The sequence below is a fragment of the Crassostrea angulata genome, chromosome 5 (assembly GCF_025612915.1).
Source record: "Crassostrea angulata isolate pt1a10 chromosome 5, ASM2561291v2, whole genome shotgun sequence".
NCBI lineage: Eukaryota > Metazoa > Mollusca > Bivalvia > Ostreida > Ostreidae > Magallana > Magallana angulata.
In genome coordinates this window covers 61,803,965-61,831,161 of record NC_069115.1, presented here as the reverse complement: position 1 = coordinate 61,831,161, position 27,197 = coordinate 61,803,965, and the positions used below count along the sequence as shown (strand labels likewise).

The 27,197-nt window shown below is 36.9% G+C and overlaps 1 protein-coding gene across 5 annotated transcripts in view; it reads left to right on the top strand.

Moving 5' to 3' along the window:
* The window catches only part of LOC128184199 (uncharacterized), a 37,029-nt gene extending 15,899 nt beyond the window's left edge, over nucleotides 1–21,130 (top strand). For 4 of the 5 annotated variants that reach the window (XM_052853558.1, XM_052853561.1, XM_052853560.1 and 1 more), the window contains 6 exons: nucleotides 7,543–7,704; nucleotides 8,134–8,243; nucleotides 8,565–8,899; nucleotides 12,986–13,063; nucleotides 17,992–18,194; nucleotides 18,584–21,130. In XM_052853558.1, the coding sequence (XP_052709518.1) occupies nucleotides 7,543–7,704; nucleotides 8,134–8,243; nucleotides 8,565–8,899; nucleotides 12,986–13,063; nucleotides 17,992–18,194; nucleotides 18,584–19,120 (1,425 nt within the window). In that variant the 3' untranslated portion in view covers nucleotides 19,121–21,130. The remainder of the gene's footprint in view (nucleotides 1–7,542; nucleotides 7,705–8,133; nucleotides 8,244–8,564; nucleotides 8,900–12,985; nucleotides 13,064–17,991; nucleotides 18,195–18,583) is intronic. The other variant, XM_052853563.1, reaches the window with a different exon arrangement.
* Nucleotides 21,131–27,197: the final 6,067 nt, after the last annotated feature.

Sequence of the window (27,197 nt, the reverse complement as noted above, 5' to 3'; positions counted from 1 at the left end):
TGGTAGGTTTCTGTGCTTACTTACTTATATATTACCCAGTAGTATCAAATGGCTACCTCCCTATCCCACTGATGGTAGGTTTCTGTGCTTACTTACATATATATTACCCAGTTGTATCAAATGGCTACCTCCCTATCCCGCTGATGGTAGGTTTCTGTGCTTACTTACATATATATTACCCAGTAGTATCAAATGGCTACCTCCCTATCCCGCTGATGGTAGGTTTCTGTGCTTACTTACATATATATTACCCAGTTGTATCAAATGGCTACCTCCCTATCCCGCTGATGGTAGGTTTCTGTGCTTACTTACATATATATTACCCAGTAGTATCAAATGGCTACCTCCCTATCCCACTGATGGTAGGTTTCTGTGCTTACTTACATATATATTACCCAGTAGTATCAAATGGCTACCTCCCTATCCCACTGATGGTAGGTTTCTGTGCTTACTTACATATATATTACCCAGTAGTATCAAATGGCTACCTCCCTATCCCGCTGATGGTAGGTTTCTGTGCTTACTTACATATATATTACCCAGTAGTATCAAATGGCTACCTCCCTATCCCACTGATGGTAGGTTTCTGTGCTTACTTACATATATTTTACCCAGAAGTATCAAATGGCTACCTCCCTATCCCACTGATGGTAGGTTTCTGTGCTTACTTACATATATATTACCCAGTTGTATCAAATGGCTACCTCCCTATCCCGCTGATGGTAGGTTTCTGTGCTTACTTACATATATATTACCCAGTAGTATCAAATGGCTACCTCCCTATCCCACTGATGGTAGGTTTCTGTGCTTACTTACATATATATTACCCAGTTGTATCAAATGGCTACCTCCCTATCCCGCTGATGGTAGGTTTCTGTGCTTACTTACATATATATTACCCAGTAGTATCAAATGGCTACCTCCCTATCCCACTGATGGTAGGTTTCTGTGCTTACTTACATATATATTACCCAGTAGTATCAAATGGCTACCTCCCTATCCCACTGATGGTAGGTTTCTGTGCTTACTTACTTATATATTACCCAGTAGTATCAAATGGCTACCTCCCTATCCCACTGATGGTAGGTTTCTGTGCTTACTTACTTATATATTACCCAGTAGTATCAAATGGCTACCTCCCTATCCCGCTGATGGTAGGTTTCTGTGCTTACTTACATATATATTACCCAGTAGTATCAAATGGCTACCTTCCTATCCCACTGATGGTAGGTTTCTGTGCTTACTTACTTATATATTACCCAGTAGTATCAAATGGCTACCTCCCTATCCCGCTGATGGTAGGTTTCTGTGCTTACTTACATATATATTACCCAGTAGTATCAAATGGCTACCTCCCTATCCCACTGATGGTAGGTTTCTGTGCTTACTTACTTATATATTACCCAGTAGTATCAAATGGCTACCTCCCTATCCCACTGATGGTAGGTTTCTGTGCTTACTTACATATATATTACCCAGTAGTATCAAATGGCTACCTCCCTATCCCACTGATGGTAGGTTTCTGTGCTTACTTACATATATATTACCCAGTAGTATCAAATGGCTACCTCCCTATCCCGCTGATGGTAGGTTTCTGTGCTTACTTACTTATATATTACCCAGTAGTATCAAATGGCTACCTCCCTATCCCACTGATGGTAGGTTTCTGTGCTTACTTACATATATATTACCCAGTAGTATCAAATGGCTACCTCCCTATCCCACTGATGATAGGTTTCTGTGCTTACTTACATATATATTACCCAGTAGTATCAAATGGCTACCTCCCTATCCCGCTGATGGTAGGTTTCTGTGCTTACTTACTTATATATTACCCAGTAGTATCAAATGGCTACCTCCCTATCCCACTGATGGTAGGTTTCTGTGCTTACTTTCATATATATATTACCCAGTTGTATCAAATGGCTACCTCCCTATCCCGCTGATGGTAGGTTTCTGTGCTTACTTACTTATATATTACCCAGTAGTATCAAATGGCTACCTCCCTATCCCACTGATGGTAGGTTTCTGTGCTTACTTTCATATATATTACCCAGTAGTATCAAATGGCTACCTCCCTATCCCACTGATGGTAGGTTTCTGTGCTTACTTACTTATATATTACCCAGTAGTATCAAATGGCTACCTCCCTATCCCACTGATGGTAGGTTTCTGTTCTTACTTTCATATATATATTACCCAGTTGTATCAAATGGCTACCTCCCTATCCCGCTGATGGTAGGTTTCTGTGCTTACTTACTTATATATTACCCAGTAGTATCAAATGGCTACCTCCCTATCCCGCTGATGGTAGGTTTCTGTGCTTACTTACATATATATTACCCAGTAGTATCAAATGGCTACCTCCCTATCCCACTGATGGTAGGTTTCTGTGCTTACTTACATATATATTACCCAGTAGTATCAAATGGCTACCTCCCTATCCCACTGATGGTAGGTTTCTGTGCTTACTTACTTATATATTACCCAGTAGTATCAAATGGCTACCTCCCTATCCCACTGATGGTAGGTTTCTGTGCTTACTTACTTATATATTACCCAGTAGTATCAAATGGCTACCTCCCTATCCCACTGATGGTAGGTTTCTGTGCTTACTTACATATATATTACCCAGTAGTATCAAATGGCTACCTCCCTATCCCACTGATGGTAGGTTTCTGTGCTTACTTACATATATATTACCCAGTAGTATCAAATGGCTACCTCCCTATCCCACTGATGGTAGGTTTCTGTGCTTACTTACATATATATTACCCAGTAGTATCAAATGGCTACCTCCCTATCCCACTGATGGTAGGTTTCTGTGCTTACTTACATATATATTACCCAGTAGTATCAAATGGCTACCTCCCTATCCCACTGATGGTAGGTTTCTGTGCTTACTTACTTATATATTACCCAGTAGTATCAAATGGCTACCTCCCTATCCCACTGATGGTAGGTTTCTGTGCTTACTTACATATATATTACCCAGTAGTATCAAATGGCTACCTCCCTATCCCACTGATGGTAGGTTTCTGTGCTTACTTACTTATATATTACCCAGTAGTATCAAATGGCTACCTCCCTATCCCACTGATGGTAGGTTTCTGTGCTTACTTACATATATATTACCCAGTAGTATCAAATGGCTACCTCCCTATCCCACTGATGGTAGGTTTCTGTGCTTACTTACTTATATATTACCCAGTAGTATCAAATGGCTACCTCCCTATCCCACTGATGGTAGGTTTCTGTGCTTACTTACATATATATTACCCAGTAGTATCAAATGGCTACCTCCCTATCCCACTGATGGTAGGTTTCTGTGCTTACTTACATATATATTACCCAGTAGTATCAAATGGCTACCTCCCTATCCCACTGATGGTAGGTTTCTGTGCTTACTTACATATATATTACCCAGTAGTATCAAATGGCTACCTCCCTATCCCACTGATGGTAGGTTTCTGTGCTTACTTACATATATATTACCCAGTAGTATCAAATGGCTACCTCCCTATCCCACTGATGGTAGGTTTCTGTGCTTACTTACATATATATTACCCAGTAGTATCAAATGGCTACCTCCCTATCCCACTGATGGTAGGTTTCTGTGCTTACTTACATATATATTACCCAGTAGTATCAAATGGCTACCTCCCTATCCCACTGATGGTAGGTTTCTGTGCTTACTTACATATATATTACCCAGTAGTATCAAATGGCTACCTCCCTATCCCACTGATGGTAGGTTTCTGTGCTTACTTACATATATATTACCCAGTAGTATCAAATGGCTACCTCCCTATCCCGCTGATGGTAGGTATTACCCAGTAGTATCAAATGGCTACCTCCCTATCCCACTGATGGTAGGTTTCTGTGCTTACTTACATATATATTACCCAGTAGTATCAAATGGCTACCTCCCTATCCCACTGATGGTAGGTTTCTGTGCTTACTTACTTATATATTACCCAGTAGTATCAAATGGCTACCTCCCTATCCCACTGATGGTAGGTTTCTGTGCTTACTTACATATATATTACCCAGTAGTATCAAATGGCTACCTCCCTATCCCACTGATGGTAGGTTTCTGTGCTTACTTACATATATATTACCCAGTAGTATCAAATGGCTACCTCCCTATCCCACTGATGGTAGGTTTCTGTGCTTACTTACATATATATTACCCAGTAGTATCAAATGGCTACCTCCCTATCCCACTGATGGTAGGTTTCTGTGCTTACTTACTTATATATTACCCAGTAGTATCAAATGGCTACCTCCCTATCCCGCTGATGATAGGTTTCTGTGCTTACTTACATATATATTACCCAGTAGTATCAAATGGCTACCTCCCTATCCCGCTGATGGTAGGTTTCTGTGCTTACTTACATATATATTACCCAGTAGTATCAAATGGCTACCTCCCTATCCCACTGATGGTAGGTTTCTGTGCTTACTTACATATATATTACCCAGTAGTATCAAATGGCTACCTCCCTATCCCACTGATGGTAGGTTTCTGTGCTTACTTACATATATATTACCCAGTAGTATCAAATGGCTACCTCCCTATCCCACTGATGATAGGTTTCTGTGCTTACTTACATATATATTACCCAGTAGTATCAAATGGCTACCTCCCTATCCCACTGATGATAGGTTTCTGTGCTTACTTACATATATATTACCCAGTAGTATCAAATGGCTACCTCCCTATCCCACTGATGGTAGGTTTCTGTGCTTACTTACTTATATATTACCCAGTAGTATCAAATGGCTACCTCCCTATCCCGCTGATGATAGGTTTCTGTGCTTACTTACATATATATTACCCAGTAGTATCAAATGGCTACCTCCCTATCCCGCTGATGGTAGGTTTCTGTGCTTACTTACATATATATTACCCAGTAGTATCAAATGGCTACCTCCCTATCCCACTGATGGTAGGTTTCTGTGCTTACTTACATATATATTACCCAGTAGTATCAAATGGCTACCTCCCTATCCCACTGATGGTAGGTTTCTGTGCTTACTTACATATATATTACCCAGTAGTATCAAATGGCTACCTCCCTATCCCACTGATGATAGGTTTCTGTGCTTACTTACATATATATTACCCAGTAGTATCAAATGGCTACCTCCCTATCCCACTGATGATAGGTTTCTGTGCTTACTTACATATATATTACCCAGTAGTATCAAATGGCTACCTCCCTATCCCGCTGATGGTAGGTTTCTGTGCTTACTTACTTATATATTACCCAGTAGTATCAAATGGCTACCTCCCTATCCCGCTGATGGTAGGTTTCTGTGCTTACTTACATATATATTACCCAGTAGTATCAAATGGCTACCTCCCTATCCCGCTGATGGTAGGTTTCTGTGCTTACTTACATATATATTACCCAGTTGTATCAAATGGCTACCTCCCTATCCCACTGATGGTAGGTTTCTGTGCTTACTTACATATATATTACCCAGTAGTATCAAATGGCTACCTCCCTATCCCACTGATGGTAGGTTTCTGTGCTTACTTACATATATATTACCCAGTAGTATCAAATGGCTACCTCCCTATCCCACTGATGATAGGTTTCTGTGCTTACTTACATATATATTACCCAGTTGTATCAAATGGCTACCTCCCTATCCCACTGATGGTAGGTTTCTGTGCTTACTTACATATATATTACCCAGTAGTATCAAATGGCTACCTCCCTATCCCACTGATGGTAGGTTTCTGTGCTTACTTACATATATATTACCCAGTAGTATCAAATGGCTACCTCCCTATCCCACTGATGATAGGTTTCTGTGCTTACTTACATATATATTACCCAGTAGTATCAAATGGCTACCTCCCTATCCCACTGATGATAGGTTTCTGTGCTTACTTACATATATATTACCCAGTAGTATCAAATGGCTACCTCCCTATCCCGCTGATGGTAGGTTTCTGTGCTTACTTACTTATATATTACCCAGTAGTATCAAATGGCTACCTCCCTATCCCACTGATGGTAGGTTTCTGTGCTTACTTACATATATATTACCCAGTAGTATCAAATGGCTACCTCCCTATCCCACTGATGGTAGGTTTCTGTGCTTACTTACATATATATTACCCAGTAGTATCAAATGGCTACCTCCCTATCCCACTGATGGTAGGTTTCTGTGCTTACTTACATATATATTACCCAGTAGTATCAAATGGCTACCTCCCTATCCCACTGATGATAGGTTTCTGTGCTTACTTACATATATATTACCCAGTAGTATCAAATGGCTACCTCCCTATCCCACTGATGATAGGTTTCTGTGCTTACTTACATATATATTACCCAGTAGTATCAAATGGCTACCTCCCTATCCCACTGATGGTAGGTTTCTGTGCTTACTTACATATATATTACCCAGTAGTATCAAATGGCTACCTCCCTATCCCACTGATGGTAGGTTTCTGTGCTTACTTACTTATATATTACCCAGTAGTATCAAATGGCTACCTCCCTATCCCACTGATGGTAGGTTTCTGTGCTTACTTACATATATATTACCCAGTAGTATCAAATGGCTACCTCCCTATCCCACTGATGATAGGTTTCTGTGCTTACTTACATATATATTACCCAGTAGTATCAAATGGCTACCTCCCTATCCCGCTGATGGTAGGTTTCTGTGCTTACTTACATATATATTACCCAGTAGTATCAAATGGCTACCTCCCTATCCCACTGATGGTAGGTTTCTGTGCTTACTTACATATATATTACCCAGTAGTATCAAATGGCTACCTCCCTATCCCACTGATGATAGGTTTCTGTGCTTACTTACATATATATTACCCAGTAGTATCAAATGGCTACCTCCCTATCCCACTGATGGTAGGTTTCTGTGCTTACTTACATATATATTACCCAGTAGTATCAAATGGCTACCTCCCTATCCCACTGATGGTAGGTTTCTGTGCTTACTTACATATATATTACCCAGTAGTATCAAATGGCTACCTCCCTATCCCACTGTTTGCCGGTTTCTGTTCTTTTTAAGGAATGAATTCAATATTTACTTGTTTTATACGATATAAAATGGTTTGGGTCAGTTTACGCTTTATAAACTGCGAAGCGGTTTATAAAAAAGTGTAAACTGATTCACACCATAAAAATGGTCATTTGACCTTTAATATGACATAATATTGTACAAAATTCAAACGTAACGTCAGGCGTATTGATACGTTTTTAATGTTAGTCTAACTATGACGTAGGCAACATATTTTATACGATATAAAATTAATTTTAGTTATTGAGAAAGCGCATTACAACCAGAATTAAATTATTTTATATTACCTGGCAGTATCAAATGGCTACAGGTAAAAACCAAAAGTCAAATGCTGTAAAGTTATATTTGCATTTACATGTCTTGCCTTTGCTTCTGTAGCAGATGAGTGTAAACAAGGGAAGATGTTGGGGCCCTCTTTTGTCACCTTATTGATGATTAACAAATGACATCCATTTGTTCCCCTGTTTTTAGGAGCTGCTTGTTTACATCGCTCATGAAGGAATGAGCACCGCGGACTTGTTTCGTCGTCCTGGAAACCCCCGCGACACGCAACGAATCGTCAAGAGAATGTCTGAAGGGAAGCCAGTCATCTTCCAGAACTACAACTTGTATACCCTAACAACTGTTGTCAAGGTAAGCTTAACAACTAGCTGGTTTCTTAGCAACAGTTGTCTGGGAATCAGTACACCTTACCCAAGGCCTGTACAGTAGAGGAAGCCCTTGCCAAGATTTCCAACTGTCGTATGTGAAACACAAAAATTTGATTGTCAATGAGCTCCTGCTGAGCAGGTCCTGTTTGATAACTTATTAGTAGCTGTCATCAGAAGATCTTCTTTCCATTGGAAGATGGTTTTATATATATATATATATATATAAATTTTTTAGGTTTCAACAATACTTTTTAAATCTGTTTTACTCTTAAAAGTTACAGATTTGAATTTGTTGGAAGCAAAAGATGACAAGAAAACCATGAAAATTTATTGTGTTTAAATTTTGATTGATACATTTCATATATTCACAGTACATTTTCCATTTTATAGCATGATGTTTTTGTTTTTGCAGAAATTCTTACTGCGCCTCCCTGGTGGCATTTTTGGAAAAGAAGGGGAGGCAACTCTCTTGTCGGTTCTATCATTGCAGCACAAAATGGAACAGTTTGAAGCAGTTCATGCGTAAATATTTCTCTGTATATAAACATGAAGTTGTAATCTTTGTAAAAAGGGAGAGGAAATTTTTACTAGTTTCTCTATGGCTGGTTGTGTCTCTCTGTATTGTCAAGAAATTGGAGCGAGTGATTTGGAAATGGCAACTTTCAAATTGAAAAATTTTAAACAATAATATGATTAATTAATTTGACTCTTCTTTAGTCTGTGTCAGTACAACAGATTGGAAGAACCCATACACCTGTAGAATAAATAAAGAGAGCAATCAAAATTTGTCAATTAGAGAATGTTACATAAATCTGTTGATGTAGAGTAGAGTACATATTTCAGATTCCTCACGACTTTGTCCCGAGGACACCAGCAGCTGGTTTCTCTGTTGTTCGGGATCTGGTTCACGATGATCAACAACAGCCACGTCAACTTTATGACGACCGAGGCCCTAGCCCGGAGTGTGGCGGGCAGCATGTTCCATTCCTGTGCCACGGACCCCGCGATGGTGGAACACGCCAGCCAGGTCATGCAGATCTTGATCGAGAACTTTGGAGTGGCCAGCATGTTTGGCCAGGAAAACATCGAGTTCTTCGCAGAGACGACCAGAACGAGCATACACATCAAGGAGAAGTTCCGTTATCACTTCCAGTACCCCCCGGAGGAGATTCTTCCCCGTAAGTCTCTGTCAGGGCTACATTTTGTATGACAGATACTGATTAGTAAATTTTTAATCTAGATATTTTATCATGAGTATTCCTACAACACTTTTACATAAGAGGGTTGTTAGAAAAGTTCGCGGACAAAGTGATTTATGGTAAAATTACTGTGTAATTTGTAGGATGACATATGTTTTTTTCAATGACTACCAACTGAAAATAAGTATCCAAAAAATCATATGATTTTGAAGTTGCTTTTAAAAGATACAGTAATTTTTTTTTTTTTTTTTTTTTTTTTTTTTTTTTTTTTTTTTTTTTTTTTTTATTTGAAGTTGAACAATCAAATGCATTTGTATACAATAAAGTGATAACAGCTTTGAGAAAATTTACTTCAAAACAAAATTTTTCCTTGAGAGAGAGAGAGAGAGAGAGAGAGAGAGAGAGAGAGAGAGAGAGAGAGAGAGAGAGAGAGAATTGGTTGTTGAACATGAGTAAGTAATTGATTTATAGTTTTATATCATCTCTATATAGTCAGAGTCTGCTATAATTGTTTAGTGAAGTCTATTAAGAAGAAAAAGCCAAGTTTCCCATCTCTTATAAAAATCATCTAATCTGCAATTTCGGATAGCTATATATCTTAGAGTTGATATATGTGTTTTAATATCTATAAGTAATTCATGAATTGTTAGTGCTTCATTAAGACATCTTTTCCTATAGATATAGGATTTCATAACCAAGAAGATAGAATAAATGTCTGTAGAAATAGGGTCAGAGTGTAGCCCGAATATAAAAATTAAAGGATCTCTTTGGATTGTAATTCTCTTTAATTGACAGAATTCAAAAAATTGCTGAAAGAGTTCTTGAACATTAGGACACTCCCATAGTACATGAAAAATTGTTTCATCATGTTGTTTACAAAAGTTACACAACTTACTACATTCCTTTCCTAGATACAGTGATATTTATTTCGCATATTAAATTGAATTTACGGAGCACCATTTCATATTTCCACGAATTCAGGTGACATCAAACTACTGAAAGGCAATTTAAACCTGTCACTCTTTTTCAAAGTAAACATCTTTTAGTTCACACACTTTTTCATCCCATTAACCCATTTATAAAAAGCATGTTCCTGCAATTATTTGTCAGATTTTTGTATAATGTCCTTTTTGTCATATCGTAGATCACTTAGGTCCAAAATCTCTGTCCACGCAGTTTCGACTTCAGATAAGAAAATAAAGCGAAAACCATACATGTATTTTCAAGATCCGGGCTGTATGGGGGTCGGGGTGCTGCAAGAGTTTAAGATATCAGTATTTCCATTTTCAAACCTTCAATTCCAATTGTGGTTCCAATTGTAAACCTTTGTCCTATAAAAATAGCAGCATCTAAAAAAAATTTGGTCTCCATCGGATATTTTTCTGCATGCACACAAAATTGAATGACTGCCCGGTGCTCCAAGGTGTCCTTTACGTTAACGTTATTGACTTATTTTTCTAGTATTGGTCGTCCATATTTGGCGATAAAACGGTCAGAAATTTTTCAATTTAATTAAAACTTTCACAAAATGACCTTCATAACTTATTTTGATCTCATATGAAATTTATTTTTATGCGCTTAAACTGTACATTTTCTTAATAAGGAAAAATGCGTACAAAGTATAAAACATTAAAAAACTGACATGCTCCATGAAGGATATCTTGTCAAAATAATTAATCTGCATATTTTTTTAAGGTGCATTTGAAATAAACAAATCTTTACATATTTCTTAGAAAATATGTCAAGATTAAATATGAAAAGTTTCGCTGGTATCATGTGAATAGTCTGCTTGCAATCGAACTTGTCCGTGAACTTTTCTAACAACCCTCGTATGTAATGGTATAAAGCATGAGATTTCTCTACAATAAAATGTAATAACATGTATATGTTGTGTGCTGCAAACCAACTGTTATTTGTGAAGACTTAGATAAAAAAAAATACCCTAATGCAAGAAATGGCTTGTGTTTGCTTTTTTTGCATTTGAAATTGATATGCTCAATAAAATATTGAGAAATTATTAAAATGACTGATTACTATACATGTATAAAAGCTGATTTAGAAAAGTATTTGTATGAGGGGTGTACTGTATACAGAGTTATTTTTGCCCCCTGTTTTTTTCCCCCTTCAACACTTGCAGAAGGTTTTGCCCCGTCTTAAATTCACCCAGACATGATTGTGTATTAAAGAGATAGCTTGGAACACTGGAATTCGCCCAGTCTTAAATTCACCTGCTGACAACTAGGTCGAAAGGGGCGAAAATAAAACGGGGGCGAATATTTCCCTGTATACAGTATGTTTGCCGATATCTATGTCACACACATAAAAGTTGGTTCACTGTTTGTTGGTTAAATTTGTTGTGTTTCTGTTGTATTTATTAACTTCCTTTTTAATTTCCTTTTGATTTTGAAAGTTGTAAGAGACACTGGACACATTATGAAAATGTTTATGAAACAATAAAGATTCAAAATTAAATATCAAAAATCATAATTTTATATCATGTCTTTTGAATGCAATGTTAAAAAAAGTTCAGTCTTATGAAAATTGAACCTGTTTTCAAATTTTTTATACCCCCGCTCCGAAGGAGAGGGGGTATACTGTTTTACCCTTGTGTGTCTGTCTGTCTGTCTGTCTGTCTGTCCGTCCGTCCGTGACAAAAATTTCTGTCGCATTTATCTCAGCAACTATTTATCGCAGATGCTTGATATTTTTACACAGTGTTTGTTAAGACATGCCATATCGTAGGATATATTTTTGTACCAATCGGACGTCAACTTCCTGTTAAATGACGGCTTTGCTTATTTTTTTACCAAAATTTTCAAACACATTTTAGTTAAAGATTTCTCAGCAACTTTTTATCGCATATGCTTGAAATTTTTACACAATATTTGTATAGGCATGCCATACCATGGGATATATTTTGTACTAATCGGACGTCAACTTCCTGTTAAATGACGACTTTGCTTATTTTTTAACCAAAATTTTCAAACAAATTTTCGTCAAAGATTTCTCAGCAACTATTTATTGCAGATGCTTGAAATTTTTACATAATATTTGTATAGGCATGCCATATTGTGGGATATATTTTTGTACCAATCGGACGTCAACTTCCTGTTAAATGACGACTTTGTTTATTTTTTGCAAAAATTTTCGAACAAATTTTTGTCAAAGAATTCTCAGCAACTGTTTATCGCAGATGCTTGAAATTTTTACACAGTATTTGTATAGGCATGCCATATCGTGGGATATATTTTTGTACCAATCAGACGTCAACTTCCTGTTAAATGACGACTTTGTTTATTTTTAGCAAAAATTTTCAAACAAATTTTTGTCAAAGAATTCTCAGCAACTGTTTATCGCAGATGCTTGAAATTTTTACACAGTATTTGTATAGGCATACCATATCGTGGGATGTATTTTTGTACCAATCGGACGTCAACTTCCTGTTTAATGAGTACTTTGTTTATTTTTAGCCAACATTTTCAAACAGATTTCCGTCAAAGATTTCTTAGCAACTATTTATCGCAGATGCTCGAAATTTTAACACACTATTTGTTATGGCATGCCATATTGTGGGATATATTTTTGTATCAATCGGACGTCAACTTACTGTTAAATAATTGCTTTGTTTATCTTTAGCCAAAATTTTCAAACAAATTTCCGTCAAAGATTTCTCAGCAACTATTTATCGCAGATGCTTGAAATTTTAACACACTATTTGTTTAGGCATGCCATATTGTGGGATATATTTCTGTACCAATCGGATGCCAGCTTTCTGTCAAATGTCGACTTTGCTTATTTTGCATATTCACATCAGAGCGGGGGTATCACTAGTGAGCATTGGCTCACAGATATCTTGTTTGCTTTATTTTACTATTAGAGCTGTAAAAACTGGCCTTATAAAGAAAGAGCAGCAGAAATTCTGATGTATTAAGTTATTTTATAGGGGTTTCTTCACTAAGATGTCAAATAGCCCCTTCCTCAAAAGTGTCCATTAATGTTTGTTTTAACAATCTGGTTTTGTTTTCTGGCTTGTTAATTTGTGCATGTTCTTTGCATGTTGTTTAGGAAGAGAGGCATTAAAATGGTTCTGTTTGTTTCTGTGCCAAGAGGCACAGCACAAAAAATTCCACCCGCTAAATCACGGTAAGAATAACAGTAGGCACAACTTAACCATCACCTGCTCTACATTATGGACAACTTACCAAGTTCTTGCTTTGTGTGAATGCTTGTGCTGCAGCTTCATCATTAGTTCACTACTGATTGTCCATATGTCACCATTGTTAACTTCATCATCAGTTCACTACTGATTGTCCATATCAATGTCACCATTGTCAGCTTCATCATCAGTTCACTACTGATTGTCCATATCAATGTCACCATTGTCAGCTTCATCATTAGTTCACTACTGATTGTCCTTATGTCACCATTGTTAACTTCATCATCAGTTCACTACTGATTGTCCATATCAATGTCACCATTGTCAGCTTCATCATCAGTTCACTACTGATTGTCCATATCAATGTCACCATTGTCAGCTTCATCATCAGTTCACTACTGATTGTCCATATCAATGTCACCATTGTCAGCTTCATCATCAGTTCACTACTGATTGTCCATATCAATGTCACCATTGTCAGCTTCATCATCAGTTCACTACTGATTGTCCATATCAATGTCACCATTGTCAGCTTCATCATCAGTTCACTACTGATTGTCCATATCAATGTCACCATTGTCAGCTTCATCATCAGTTCACTACTGATTGTCCGTATGTCACCATTGTCAGCTACATCATTAGTTCACTACTGATTGTCCATATCAATGTCACCATTGTCAGCTACATCATCAGTTGAACACTGATTGTCCGTATGTCACCATTGTCAGCTACATCATCAGTTGAACACTGATTGTCCGTATGTCACCATTGTCAGCATCATCATCTGTTCATCACATGATGATTGTCTGTATCAATGTCACCATTGTCTGACGTTTAATCACTGATATCAGATCACAATGTATAGATGATATTTTTTTGCTACTTTTTGACATATCTGTCTGCCAACATTAGATATATTCTTATTTACCTCTAAAACAGTGCCATTTTTCTTTTCACTTGACAGAAGAAATGGAGTGATCTAACTGCATTCCCCACAAAGTCAAAACATCTTACGAAATCTGTCAAGAAGTAGATAAGATTAAATGAATCTCACCTTTGGTTAGCAAAGATGGCTTTTCAGTAGCTGTCTATCATCTTGATTGGACAATTTTTCAAAATCGTTATGGGCTAAATTTAGAGTTTGCATATTTAAAGAATGAAGCTGCATACAGTATGTTGTGTATATGATATGTATGGGATCTTTCGTGATTTGTGCTTGGGGCTTGAATTGCTTCTGCTTTGGTTGTATACCTCAAGCCAGCTTTAATTGCTATTGTTATTTCTATGTTATTGTCATATTGTTATTTCTGTGTTACAGGTAAATCTCTAATATCTAGATATCACGACTAACACTTTGTTTCTCTGATATCAATATCTCATTAGTCATGTTGTTGTTTCTGTGTTACAGGTAAATCTCTAATATCTAGATATCACGACTAACACTTTGTTTCTCTGATATCAATATCTCATTAGTCATGTTGTTGTTTCTGTGTTACAGGTAAATCTCTAATATCTAGATATCACGACTAACACTTTGTTTCTCTGATATCAATATCTCATTAGTCATGTTGTTGTTTCTGTGTTACAGGTAAATCTCTAATATCTAGATATCACGACTAACACTTTGTTTCTCTGATATCAATATCTCATTAGTCATGTTGTTGTTTCTGTGTTACAGGTAAATCTCTAATATCTAGATATCACGACTAACACTTTGTATCTCTGATAGCAATATCTCATTGGTCATATTGTTAATTCTGTGTTACAGGTAAATCTCTAATATTTAGATATTACGACTAACACTTTGTATCTCTGATAGCAATATCTCATTGGTCATATTGTTGTTTCTGTGTTACAGGTAAATCTCTAATATTTAGATATCACGACTAACACTTTGTATCTCTGATATCAATATCTCATTGGTCATATTGTTAATTCTGTGTTACAAGTAAATCTAAATTGATAAATCATTTTAATTACAAGTAATATGATGATACAGTGAAAGTTCGACTACCTTACAGAATTGTTTCACTTAAATAAAGGTGTTGCTTTGATATCAGAAATGTTTGTCGTAGACATGCTGTATTTTATCATTTGCACAAACAGTTTTTAGCTCACCGAGACGAAGTCAGGGGGAGCTTATGCTATACCCTCGGCGTCGGCGTCGGCGTCCGGACCTGGTTAAAGTTTTTGTTGCAGGTCCTGTATCTAAGCTATTACTTGTCCTATCTTCACCAAACTTGCATGGATGATGCATCTGGACCTACTTATGGACTTGAAAGACTTGGATGCTGAATCTGAGTCCTAAATTTCAGATGCTGGAGGAGGTTAAGATTGTTGGACCAGGTTAAAGTTTTTGTTGCAGGTGCCCTTTGATAGCAATATCTAAGTTACTGCAGGTCTGTACTTCACCAAACTTGCATGGATGGTGTGTCTTATGATACTGATGCACCAGACAGGCTTGAGTGCTGAATCTTAGCTATAGGTTGCGGATGCTGGAGGAGGTTAAGGTTTTTGGAGCTGGTTAAAGTTTTTGTTGCAGGTGCCCTTTGATAGCAATATCTAAGTTACTGCTGGTCCGTACTTCACCAAACTTGCATGGATGGTGTGTCTTATGATACTGATGCACCAGGCAGGCTTGAATGCTGAATCTGAGCTATAGGTTTCGGATGCTGGACAAGGTTAAGGTTTTTAGAGCTGGTTAAAGTTTTTGTTGCAGGTGCCCTCTGATGATTATATCCTAGTTACTACTTGTCCTAACTTCACCAGACTTGCATGGATGGTGCGTCTTATGATACTGATGCACCAGACAGGCTTAAATGCTGAATCTGAGCCATAGGTTTCGGATGCTGAAGGAGGTTAAGGTTTTTAGAGCTGGTTAAAGTTTTTTAAACAGGTGCCCTCTGATGATTATATCTTAGTTATTACTTGTCCTAACTTCACCAGACTTCCATGGATGGTGCGTCTTATGATACTGATGCACCTGACAGGTTTGAATGCTGAGTCTGAGCAATAGGTTTCAGATGCTGGATATGGTTAAGTTTTTTGGAACAGGTCACATGTTTAATAGATAATAGTACTTTTTCAAACTTGCATAGTTGATTAAACTGTAGTATGAATGAATCACAGAGGAAGGTTCAGATGCAGAGCTTGATCTCCATTATCAAGGATGCTATAAAATATATCTTAGTTATTACAGGTCCTAACTTCACCAAACTTGAATGGGTGGTGTGTCTTATGATACAGATACACCTGACAGGCATGGATGTTGAATCTGAGCCAAAGGTTGCAGATGCTGGAGCAGGTTAAGGTTTTAATTGCTAGTGCCCTCTGATGATGATATCTTCGTTATTACTGGTCTGAACTTCACCAAACTTGCATGGAGATGCGTCTTATGTATACTGATGCACCTGACAGGCTTGAATGCTGAATCTGAGCCATAGGTTTCGGATGCTGAATGAGGTTTAATTTTTTTGGAACATGTCACATGTTTTATAGATGATAGCTTGCATAGTTGATTTAGCTATATTATAAATGAAACGCAGAGGTTGCTTCAGATGCAGAGCCTGATCTCCATTATCAAGGATGCTAAAGAAATCTCCTACCTCACTCAAACCTGCCCGATAGATAGATGTGTTTGTTGATAAATGATATAACATGATTCCTATGATATAGTATTGTATGGTATGAAACAATATTGTTTAATATGATACAATATAATATCATATGTAATATAAAAAGTTATATGATACGATATGATATTGTATAAATTTTTTTGATATTTTATGTTATGATATTGTATCATGATATCGTTATGTATAGTATTGTATATTATGATACAATATTGTATAATATTATATTGTATTATTAATTTACTATTTAATCACATGATACTATTACATAAGATATTGCAAATATAATATTGTATCCTATGATACTATATTGTATTTTCTATAATATTGTATCATACGATTTTGTATAATATGATATTAGTTTCTGAAATATAGAATTATATCACATGAAATTGTATAATATGATACTGTTATATTATATAATATCGTATCATACGATATTGTATAATATGATATTGGTTTATAATATGATTTATTATCACATCTGATTCACATGAAATTGTATTGTATGATATTGTTAAATATATTATTGTATCATATGATACAATATGTATAATATAATATTGTATTATATAATATTTTACTTTATCACATAATATTGTATCATTTGATATGATACAATGTTGTATCAAATAACATTGTATAATATGATACAATATCATATTATGTAACAAAAATGATACAGTATCATACAATATCATATTATATTATACAATATAATATCATATGTTTCAATGTTATGATGTATTATGTAATATGATATTGTAATATAATACTATATTGTTTATTATATTATGATATTGTATTATTTGATCAAATACAATAACGTATAACACAATACAATGTCATATCATACGTTAACAATATCATATCTCATCATTGTTTATTATGGTATTTTATTGTATTATATGATATATGTTGTAAATATGATAGGATGCAATATCTAATTTTAAATTATTGTATTGATTAACATATGAACATATGATTATCATACAATTTTTTAACAGATGATATACGATATTGTGTCAAAACAGAATCCATGAATATCCAAGATCATAAAGTATGATTTTCATTTAATATGATAAAGGTGGTCTCATAAAGGTGAAGTCTCATAAGGGTGATGCCTCGTCTCGGTGAGCTTTGTAATCTGTGATTACCTATGTTTCTGATTAGATATCGGAATATAGTAATTTTGTACATCATCCATTTAACTCATTAGAAAGCAGAGTAATAGAGCTGATGATTGTACACAATTTTTTACTTATTCTCTCTTCATTTTGTAGCCATAACGGAGGAAGGGTTTTACGAGTCGTCACGACGACAGGATCAGCAACAGGAAGTAATGGATATCTCGGACCAGTCACCTGACCTGAGACACTACCTGAGTCCAAGAGGAGACGGCGAATCAGCGACTAAACAGCTGGCTGCCTCCACCATCTCGGCCCCCGAGGTCTCGCTGGTCCCCTCACCTGGCCTTATCACCAAGGTAACAGGAATTCCATCTTAATTCGTTAAGCACCAATTTTCATGGATTCATTTAACTTTTCTGCATTATATAATGATGTTAGTGTATATTTGGGTAGTTGGAGTAATCTTTCATTTCAGGGTATATTTGGGTAGTTGGGTAATCTTTCATTTCAGGGTATATTTTGGTAGTTAGAGTGTTCTCTAATTTCAGGGTTTATTTGGGTTTATTTGGGTAGTTAGAGTAATCTAGTTCATATAAAAAAAAAATTAATAGTGTATTCAGGGTCCATATAAGGTGTTGCATTTTAAAAAAACAATTTTTTCCTTGATGACCTAAATTAAAAAAACAATTTCTTGATACAAGTCACTATCGTGAATATTTTTATGTGTGAGTTTTTTTCTTTTCAGAGACCCAAGTCATTGGAGGACAACTTGAATGATTCAGACGAGCAGCTCCAGCCGCGCCCTAGCCTTAGTCGATTCAATTCTGTGAAACGTAAACAGTTGGAGAGACTTCGCCAGCGATCCGACTGGTTCTTAGGACCAAATATGAACAACCAGGGGGCGCCAGCATTATCCCCCGATCAAATATCTCACTCTAGTTCCAAGGCCTCTTACAACACTGATAAACTTCACCAAAAACTGTCGGGGAATTCGGTGACGAAGGCATCTTCTGAAGGCACCGCCCTCGACCTTGTGTCCTCAGACGTAGACAGCGTTTTCTCAGACCGCAGCGAGTCTCCGGCCTCTGAACCCCTCCCCACACCAAGCGTGAGCATATCTCGAGACATTATCCACAGTGACACCATCACGGACGTCTCCATGGCAGCGGGTGACATCACGATGGAGGAGGTGATGGGGAGGAAGGACAGCGATGGGGAGATGTGTGGCTCCGAGTACTGCTTCTTTGTCGTGGAGCATAATTACGGTGACAAGGGATCCTAGCAGAGTGTGGCTTAATTCTAACAAGCAGCTGAATCCATGTCATGATTTACATTGCAATATTTGTTGTTCAATTTTTCTCTTTTTTTTCTTTTAATCGGAGCACTTATAACGTGTAGTTTTACGATTTAAAGAGAACATGTTGTGAGAGGGAGTTGTGTTTGGTGTTCACTGTTCCGTTGTGTTCGGTGTTCACTGTTCCGTTGTGTTCGGTGTTCACTGTTCCGTTGGTCTTCTTGTTGTGACTTTGATCTATTTCCATTTTTGAGAAAAAAAACCTTGCTTTTTTAAAGGGTTTATCTTGTGCGAGTTTGAAATGTTTTTACCTTGAATTCACAAAGAAAGTGCTCCAATGCGAGCGCAGCATTTTATGAGGAGGACATGCTGTGTTCCTTCCCTGAGCATGCCCAGTGCTTCTTAGTCTCATTGAGGCAGTTTTTGTCTATTTTTTATTTTTGAATTTTGAGAGCAATTTGACTGAGTGACCTACAAGTGCTTCACTTCTGCTAAGTCACAATTCCAGTTTGTTTTCCTCCTTCTATTTGACTGGGTTGTATGTTTACGTTGTTTTCTAGATTAAACACAGCCTTTAGAACATCCCACTTTAACATCTTTTCCAAACTTACATCAATTCAAATTTGTACTGAATTCATAAATATGGTGACTTTGATATGCAAGAAAACACTGCATTTAGTGAATATTATTACATTATAGGAATTCATTGTTTTTACACCTCCTAATTCAGTTAACTTAATTACGGTAATGAAATTGACATGCATATATATATATATATATATATATATTTATATACTAAAATGTGCAATAATCCATTTATCATTTCCAGTGTACGTCCAAATTCCTCGGTCTACTATGAAGACTGATACATATAGTGATACTGAGAAGTCGCGTATGAAAAGTTTAATCATTGAATCGACCCCAAGGTGTATGTCATTGACATTGCTGACCTAAAGCCAAAAAAATAATGTATTGCTTCTCAGGCACCACACTATCAGGTCAAAAACTGCCAGATTAGATTTATTGCCATATTGAATAGGGGAATTACTTAATTTATAAATTTTAAAATAGAGTTATTCCCCTTTGCAAATCTCGACAAACCTTCCTCATTATATTTTGAACTTTTTGACCTGAGAACCAAATCATTAATTTTTTTAGCCTAATGAACACACATTTCCAGTGGAAGCTCTCTATGTTAACAATTGTTAACCCCCAATATCCGTCCCCTCCACAATAAGACCCCACCACCCCACCCAAACTTTCACACCAGTCTGCCGGCATCCTGTCATTACATGGCCTGTCTTCAGTGACCCCAGTCTTTGTGCCTAGATCTAAACATATATTATCTTTTCTTTCTTAATGTTCTTCATCTAAAACTGTCCTCATTTTTCCTTTACGATATATAGAACCAAAAGTTTTTGACCAGTTATTCAGAAAGCTTATGAAATACATGAAGTGGTTGATTGTGTAAGGTATTTTGTTATTTTTAATCCTGTTAATTCCTGCTTATTTTCATGAGAGGTCTTTGTTTACAAACTATACGGATTTTTTTTACAGTAAATATCAGGATGAATTTTATTGGTTTCACTAACCAATTTTTATTTTCACAAATTAAAATTGATTGAAATGTTTCATAATGGCCAGCCATGCTTCAGAACAAATAATTCAGGGATGATGAACCAAAGCAAGCCATCTTTTATTTTCATTTTTTGTTTCATTTCTTTAATTGACAGCTACTGAAATTATTGATATGATTGTATTGATATGATTGTATTAATAGTCTCTTAAGACAAATATTCTGCTAGTCCCTATAAGATGTCTCAAACTAATTTTATTTGAGTTTATTAATTTTGTTTTGTTTGCAATATATTTTTTATGTTTTCTCATACCATAGATGTATTCTGATTTTCAGTCTTGTCTTATATATCTGTACATTGCTTCTAAACTTATAAATGGGAATGTAAGATGCTTTTTATTAATAAAAACTTTTTGTCAACAGGTAATTTTTTTTATTTTTTAAGAGGTCCGAAATCTTTGCGTTTTTCTTAAATTATTTATCATATGGATACAAGACATTAAAAAATAGCCACACTAGTCGCTAGACTTTCCAAATCAGGAAAAAAGAGAATTTGAACAAGAGGCCTGGGGGCCACATCACTCACCTGAGTAACACTGGTCATGACTGAGCAGCATTGTGAATCAAAGACAAAAAAAAGTAACTCGTTCTGGATGGAGGATATTGTGGGAGGAAAGTAAGTGTATAGTGATTAGGTTGCAGAGGAACTAAAAAAAAAATCATCATGGGAACACAAGTGTCATTTTTGCATCATTCAAAATACTTTTTGATTTTAATCGACATCAAACAACCAGTTTCAATTTTTTAAACCCGTGAGAAAAACTTTAAATTTTGGTTTTGAGTCGTTAGTTAGACGTTCCATATCATGACAGAACATTTCTAAGAGAAAATGCAAATTTTTATGACATATAAGAACGAAATTCTTGAAAACCAGATGGGAAGAATATCCACGCTGAAAGCTCCCTGACGGTAAATATCCCCATGTCAAAGCTACAGCAACAGTAGGTATCACCAACAATATTTTCCTTCTCAAATGCCAAGCTGTAACGAAATCTAGCCAATCAGAAAGTGGATCGTGTCATGCCGTTTGAGAGCTTTCCAAATGAACGATATGGTTTTGTTCAGCTTTAGCAGCACCTTTGGTCGTAATAAGAACACATCAAGAGCCTCCTTCCAAAGTTACGTTCTTCCATTCCCACCTTCAAATCTTCCCACAACACCCAGCTTGCGAAAAAAAAAAATACTTTTACCTTTTGCGATATAGAATAATTCAAGAAAAAATTTGATTGCCATAAAAAGACTGTTCACTAATTAAGATGGTTTTGCTGCTGCCTCCAGTCAGAGAAACACGAATTTATAAAAGAGGTCCCTGATTCAAAACCACACTCATTCCCCCATTTACCATAGTTATGCAAAAGAAGAAAGGCACCAATCCGGTTAAAATCTCACCCATTTTCAGTTGCTTTCTAGCCTTTATCATTTGTCGAAATAAAAAAAGTAATCTTTAAACTAGCTGACGAATGCATTCTTTAAAATTTTCCGGTTTTTCACAACTTCTAAAATAAAGTAATAGGTTTGTACTTTACATAATTACTATACTCTGTCCCAAGTTATTGCTTCCATCACTTTTTAATGATTTTTATTAAAAATGCACATATCAGATTGTTAACAAATCATTGCATTCTATGTCTATGTTGGATTTTTGTTCTGTAATTCAGATGCAATGTTTCTATAAACAGTAAAGCATTCTGAAATCAATTCATCTAAATCTTCTTTGATAATTTCTCTCTTCTTATCATCGCTTGGATAATGTCGAGAAACATGTGGCCCTCGTGATGTCCAGAAAAAAACATGGACAAACAGGACTACCACACTGTTGACAATAGAGTTCACATCCTTTGTAATCATGCATGGAGCACTAAGGGTGTAGGAGAGTTGGTCCTCGCTGCAGGAATGGTACAACCTTGTTATATCTGGACAAATCGGACGCATGTGTTACCACAACATACTACATCCTGGGGACCCAGACCTTCACAAATACCACAACGTACGACATCCTGGGGACCCGGACCTTCACAAATACCACAACGTACGACATCCTGGCACTACGGACTATCACAAATACCACAACGTACGACATCCTGGGCACCACAGACTATCACAAATACCACAGCGTACGACATCCTGGGCACTACAGACCATCACAAATACCATCACAAATACCACAACGTACGACGTCCTGGGCACTACCGACCATCACAAATACCACAGCGTACGACATCCTGGGCACTACGGACCATCACAAATACCACAGCGTACGACATCCTGGGCACTACGGACCATCACAAATACCACAGCGTACGACATCCTGGGCACTACAGACCATCACAAATACCACAGCGTACGACATCCTGGGCACTACCGACCATCACAAATACCACAACGTACGACGTCCTGGGCACTACGGACCATCACAAATACCACAACGTACGACGTCCTGGGCACTACGGACCATCACAAATACCACAGCGTACGACATCCTGGGCACTACGGACCATCACAAATACCACAGCGTACGACATCCTGGGCACTACAGACCATCACAAATACCACAGCGTACGACATCCTGGGCACTACAGACCATCACAAATACCACAACGTACGACATCCTGGGCACTACATATACGTACCATCACAAATACCACAACGTACGACATCCTGGGCACTACAGACCATCACAAATACCACAGCGTACGACATCCTGGGCACTACAGACCATCACAAATACCACAGCGTACGACATCCTGGGCACTACCGACCATCACAAATACCACAACGTACGACGTCCTGGGCACTACGGACCATCACAAATACCACAGCGTACGACATCCTGGGCACTACGGACCATCACAAATACCACAGCGTACGACATCCTGGGCACTACCGACCATCACAAATACCACAACGTACGACATCCTGGGCACTACGGACCATCACAAATACCACAGCGTACGACATCCTGGGCACTACATACCATCACAAATACCACAGCGTACGACATCCTGGGCACTAACAACCATCACAAATACCACAACGTACGACGTCCTGGGCACTACATATACGTACCATCACAAATACAACAATGTACGACATCCTGGGCACTGCGGACCATCACAAATATCACAATGTACGACATCCTGGGCACTACCGACCATCACAAATACCACAACGTACAACATCCTGGGCACTACGGACCATCACAAATACCACAAGGTACAACATCCTGGGCACTACGGACCATCACAAATACCACAGCGTACGACATCCTGGGCACTACAGACTATCACAAATATCACAACGTACGATATCCTGGGCACTACCGACCATCACAAATACCACAAGGTACAACATCCTGGGCACTGCGGACCATCACAAATACCACAGCGTACGACATCCTGGGCACTACCGACCATCACAAATACCACAACATACGACATCCTGGGCACTACAGACCTTCAAAAATATCACAATGTACGACATCCTAAAGATGGTTAATTAGCATCAATCATATGCTTCAACTCAACATCCAGGTATATCAACGACGTATTATTAATTAACAATTGTTCCTTCCAAGGCTCATGCCCTGTTTTTGTTTACATGGGTTCAATATACCAGTAAAAAATCCTTTTCAAGATGATTTGTCAAAATTCTTATTCATTTTAAGCATAAATAAACAGTTCCTAACGATTAACATATTCATTTGAGGTCTAAAACTGGAATTTTCACTTCAACATTCAAAATGTAAACAAAAGCTTTGTTTACATAGCGAGGAATTGTAAGCTCTGTAACTCGCTTATAACTCAATAAATGTCACACAAATTTCGATTGTCTATTAAAACTGCCTTACTGAAGTATTTTAGACATTAAAATCGAAAAAAAAAATTGTTGATCAAAATTGTGACCATGCCCCTTTAATAACAATTTCTTAGTTACTACTGGTCCTAACTTCACCAAACTTGCATGGATGGTGCGTCTTATGATTCTGATGCACCAGACAGGCTTAAATGTTGAATCTAAGCCATATGTTTCGGATGCTGGAGGAAGTGAAGGTTTTTAGAGCGGGTTGAAATTGTTAGAGCAGGTGCCCTCTGATGATTATATCTTAGATATTACTGGTCCTAACTTCACCAAACTTGCATGGATGGTGCGTCTTATGATACTGATGCACCCGACAGGCTTGAATCAAGTTGAATGTTGAATCTGAGCCATAGGTTTCGGATGCTGGAGGAGGTTAATTTTAGAGCTGGTTAAAGTTTTGGAGCAAGTGTCTTTCTTTGATGATTATTTCTTAGTTATTACTGGTCCTAACTTCATAAAACTTGCTTGGATGATGAGTCTTATGATACTGATGCACCTGACAAGCTTGAATGCTGACTCTGACCCATAGGTTTCGGATGCTGGAGGAGGTTATAGTTTTAAGAACCGGTTAAGGTTTTTGGAGCAGGTGCTCTCTGATGACTATATCATAGTTATTACTGGTCCAAACTTGACCAAACGTGCATGGATGATGCGTCTTTTGATACTGATGCACCGGACAGGCGTGAATGTTGAATCTGAGCCATAGGCTTTGGATGCTGGATGAGGTTAAGGTTTTTGAACAGGTCACATGTTTTATGATAATAGCTTGCATAGTTGATATAACTAAAATATAAATGAATTGCATAGGTAAGCTTCAGATGCAGAGCCTGATCTCAATTATCAAGGATGCTAAAAAGTAATTCCTGCATCACTCAAACCTGCTTTTTAGATGTGTTTGTTTTAAATAATTAAAGATGATTCCTATGATATAGTATTGTATGATTTGATACACTATTTATATAATAGTGTTGTGTTGGGCATGTACTATGCCTAATTATTATGCCTTCTGTCAGTTTCTCACTATATATTCAATACTTATTTATTTTCGCATAGTATCAAAGGATTTATGCTATAGCGTAAGCATACTATGCCGAAATAGAGCACGGCAAATATTTTCAACGAAAACCTTTCCAGCGCCGACAGCGGGGTTCGAACTCACGACGCTAAAATCATTCCGGCTTGAAACCCAACGCGTTACCGCTATGCTAAATTAGACGTTATTATAATTAACGGTATTTATAAATATAAAACGTAGATATATACGACTTACATCAAGCAATTAAAATTATTCATTTTTCCAAAAACACTTCATTATTAACGGTAATTTTAAAGTGAAAGTTTTCTATAAACTTTTGAACAATTTGATTGAACATTTTTCAAAGAAATTCTACATGAGAATCACAAAAACGCTTTTTTAAATGAAGCTTTATAAAGAATGTTCAAGAAAAAAAATTCAATGAGATTTCGTCTGCTAAACATTTCGAGTTTTCTCGGTAAGTCCAAACGTCTCTCATTTCTTGAAAAGAACATAAACCTTTGTAGACTTTTTATTGTACAACAACTTGTAGATTAAATAAACAATCAAATCAATTGATTAATTTGAAGGAAAAAAACGCTTGCTTTTCCGGTGATTATTTTTAGGAACTTGTCAACACTCGAACGTCACAGCTACTTATAGCAAAGCACGTCAGTATATTCAACAGTCGGCATAATAATAACAATAGTGTTGTGTTGGGCATGTACTATGCCTAAATAGTAGTCAGGGTTTGATACATAGTGCACGAGCCGGAGGCATAGTACATGCCCAACACAACACTATTATATAAATAGTGTATAATGATAATGTTATGTATAGTATTGTATATTATGATACAATATTGTATAATATATTGTATTATATTCTATTTTATCACAGGCTATTGTTTTATTTGATATTGCAATATATACTATTGTTTCATATGATATGATACTGTATAATTATAAAGTTAAACGAGACTTACCTGGAAGGTGAAGTTTGACTGTAATTTTTCCACCATTGAGAGACGTAGGGATCAAATGAGATGAAGTTCAAGGTCACGTAATCATAATTCAGAGGAGTATTTATAATTATTGGGGCATCAAGTAACAGAAAATTATAGGGCGGGACTAGAAAAAATCCCTAGGGTTGGGCATTTGATCCCTACGTCTCTCAATGGTGGAAAAATTACAGTCAAACTTCACCTTCCAGGTAAGTCTCGTTTAACTTTATAATTTTTCCCCATTGAGAGCCTCAGTCTCAAATGAGACTTCAGAGTTGATGACCCAATAAACATCATTCCACCAATAAATAAATGTCCAAAAAGAAAAGACATAAAATACCCGCGTCTGAACTATTGAAAGACACAAACTTCTATGATTACGTGACCTTGAACTTCATCTCATTTGAGACTGAGGCTCTCAATGGGGAAAAATATATAATTATAATTTAATTCTGATTGTAACGCCTCATTTGATTGGCTAAACAAATTCATATATATCGTATAACATAACCTGCCTATGTCACAATACGACGCGCGTGCGAAATGTATAAAT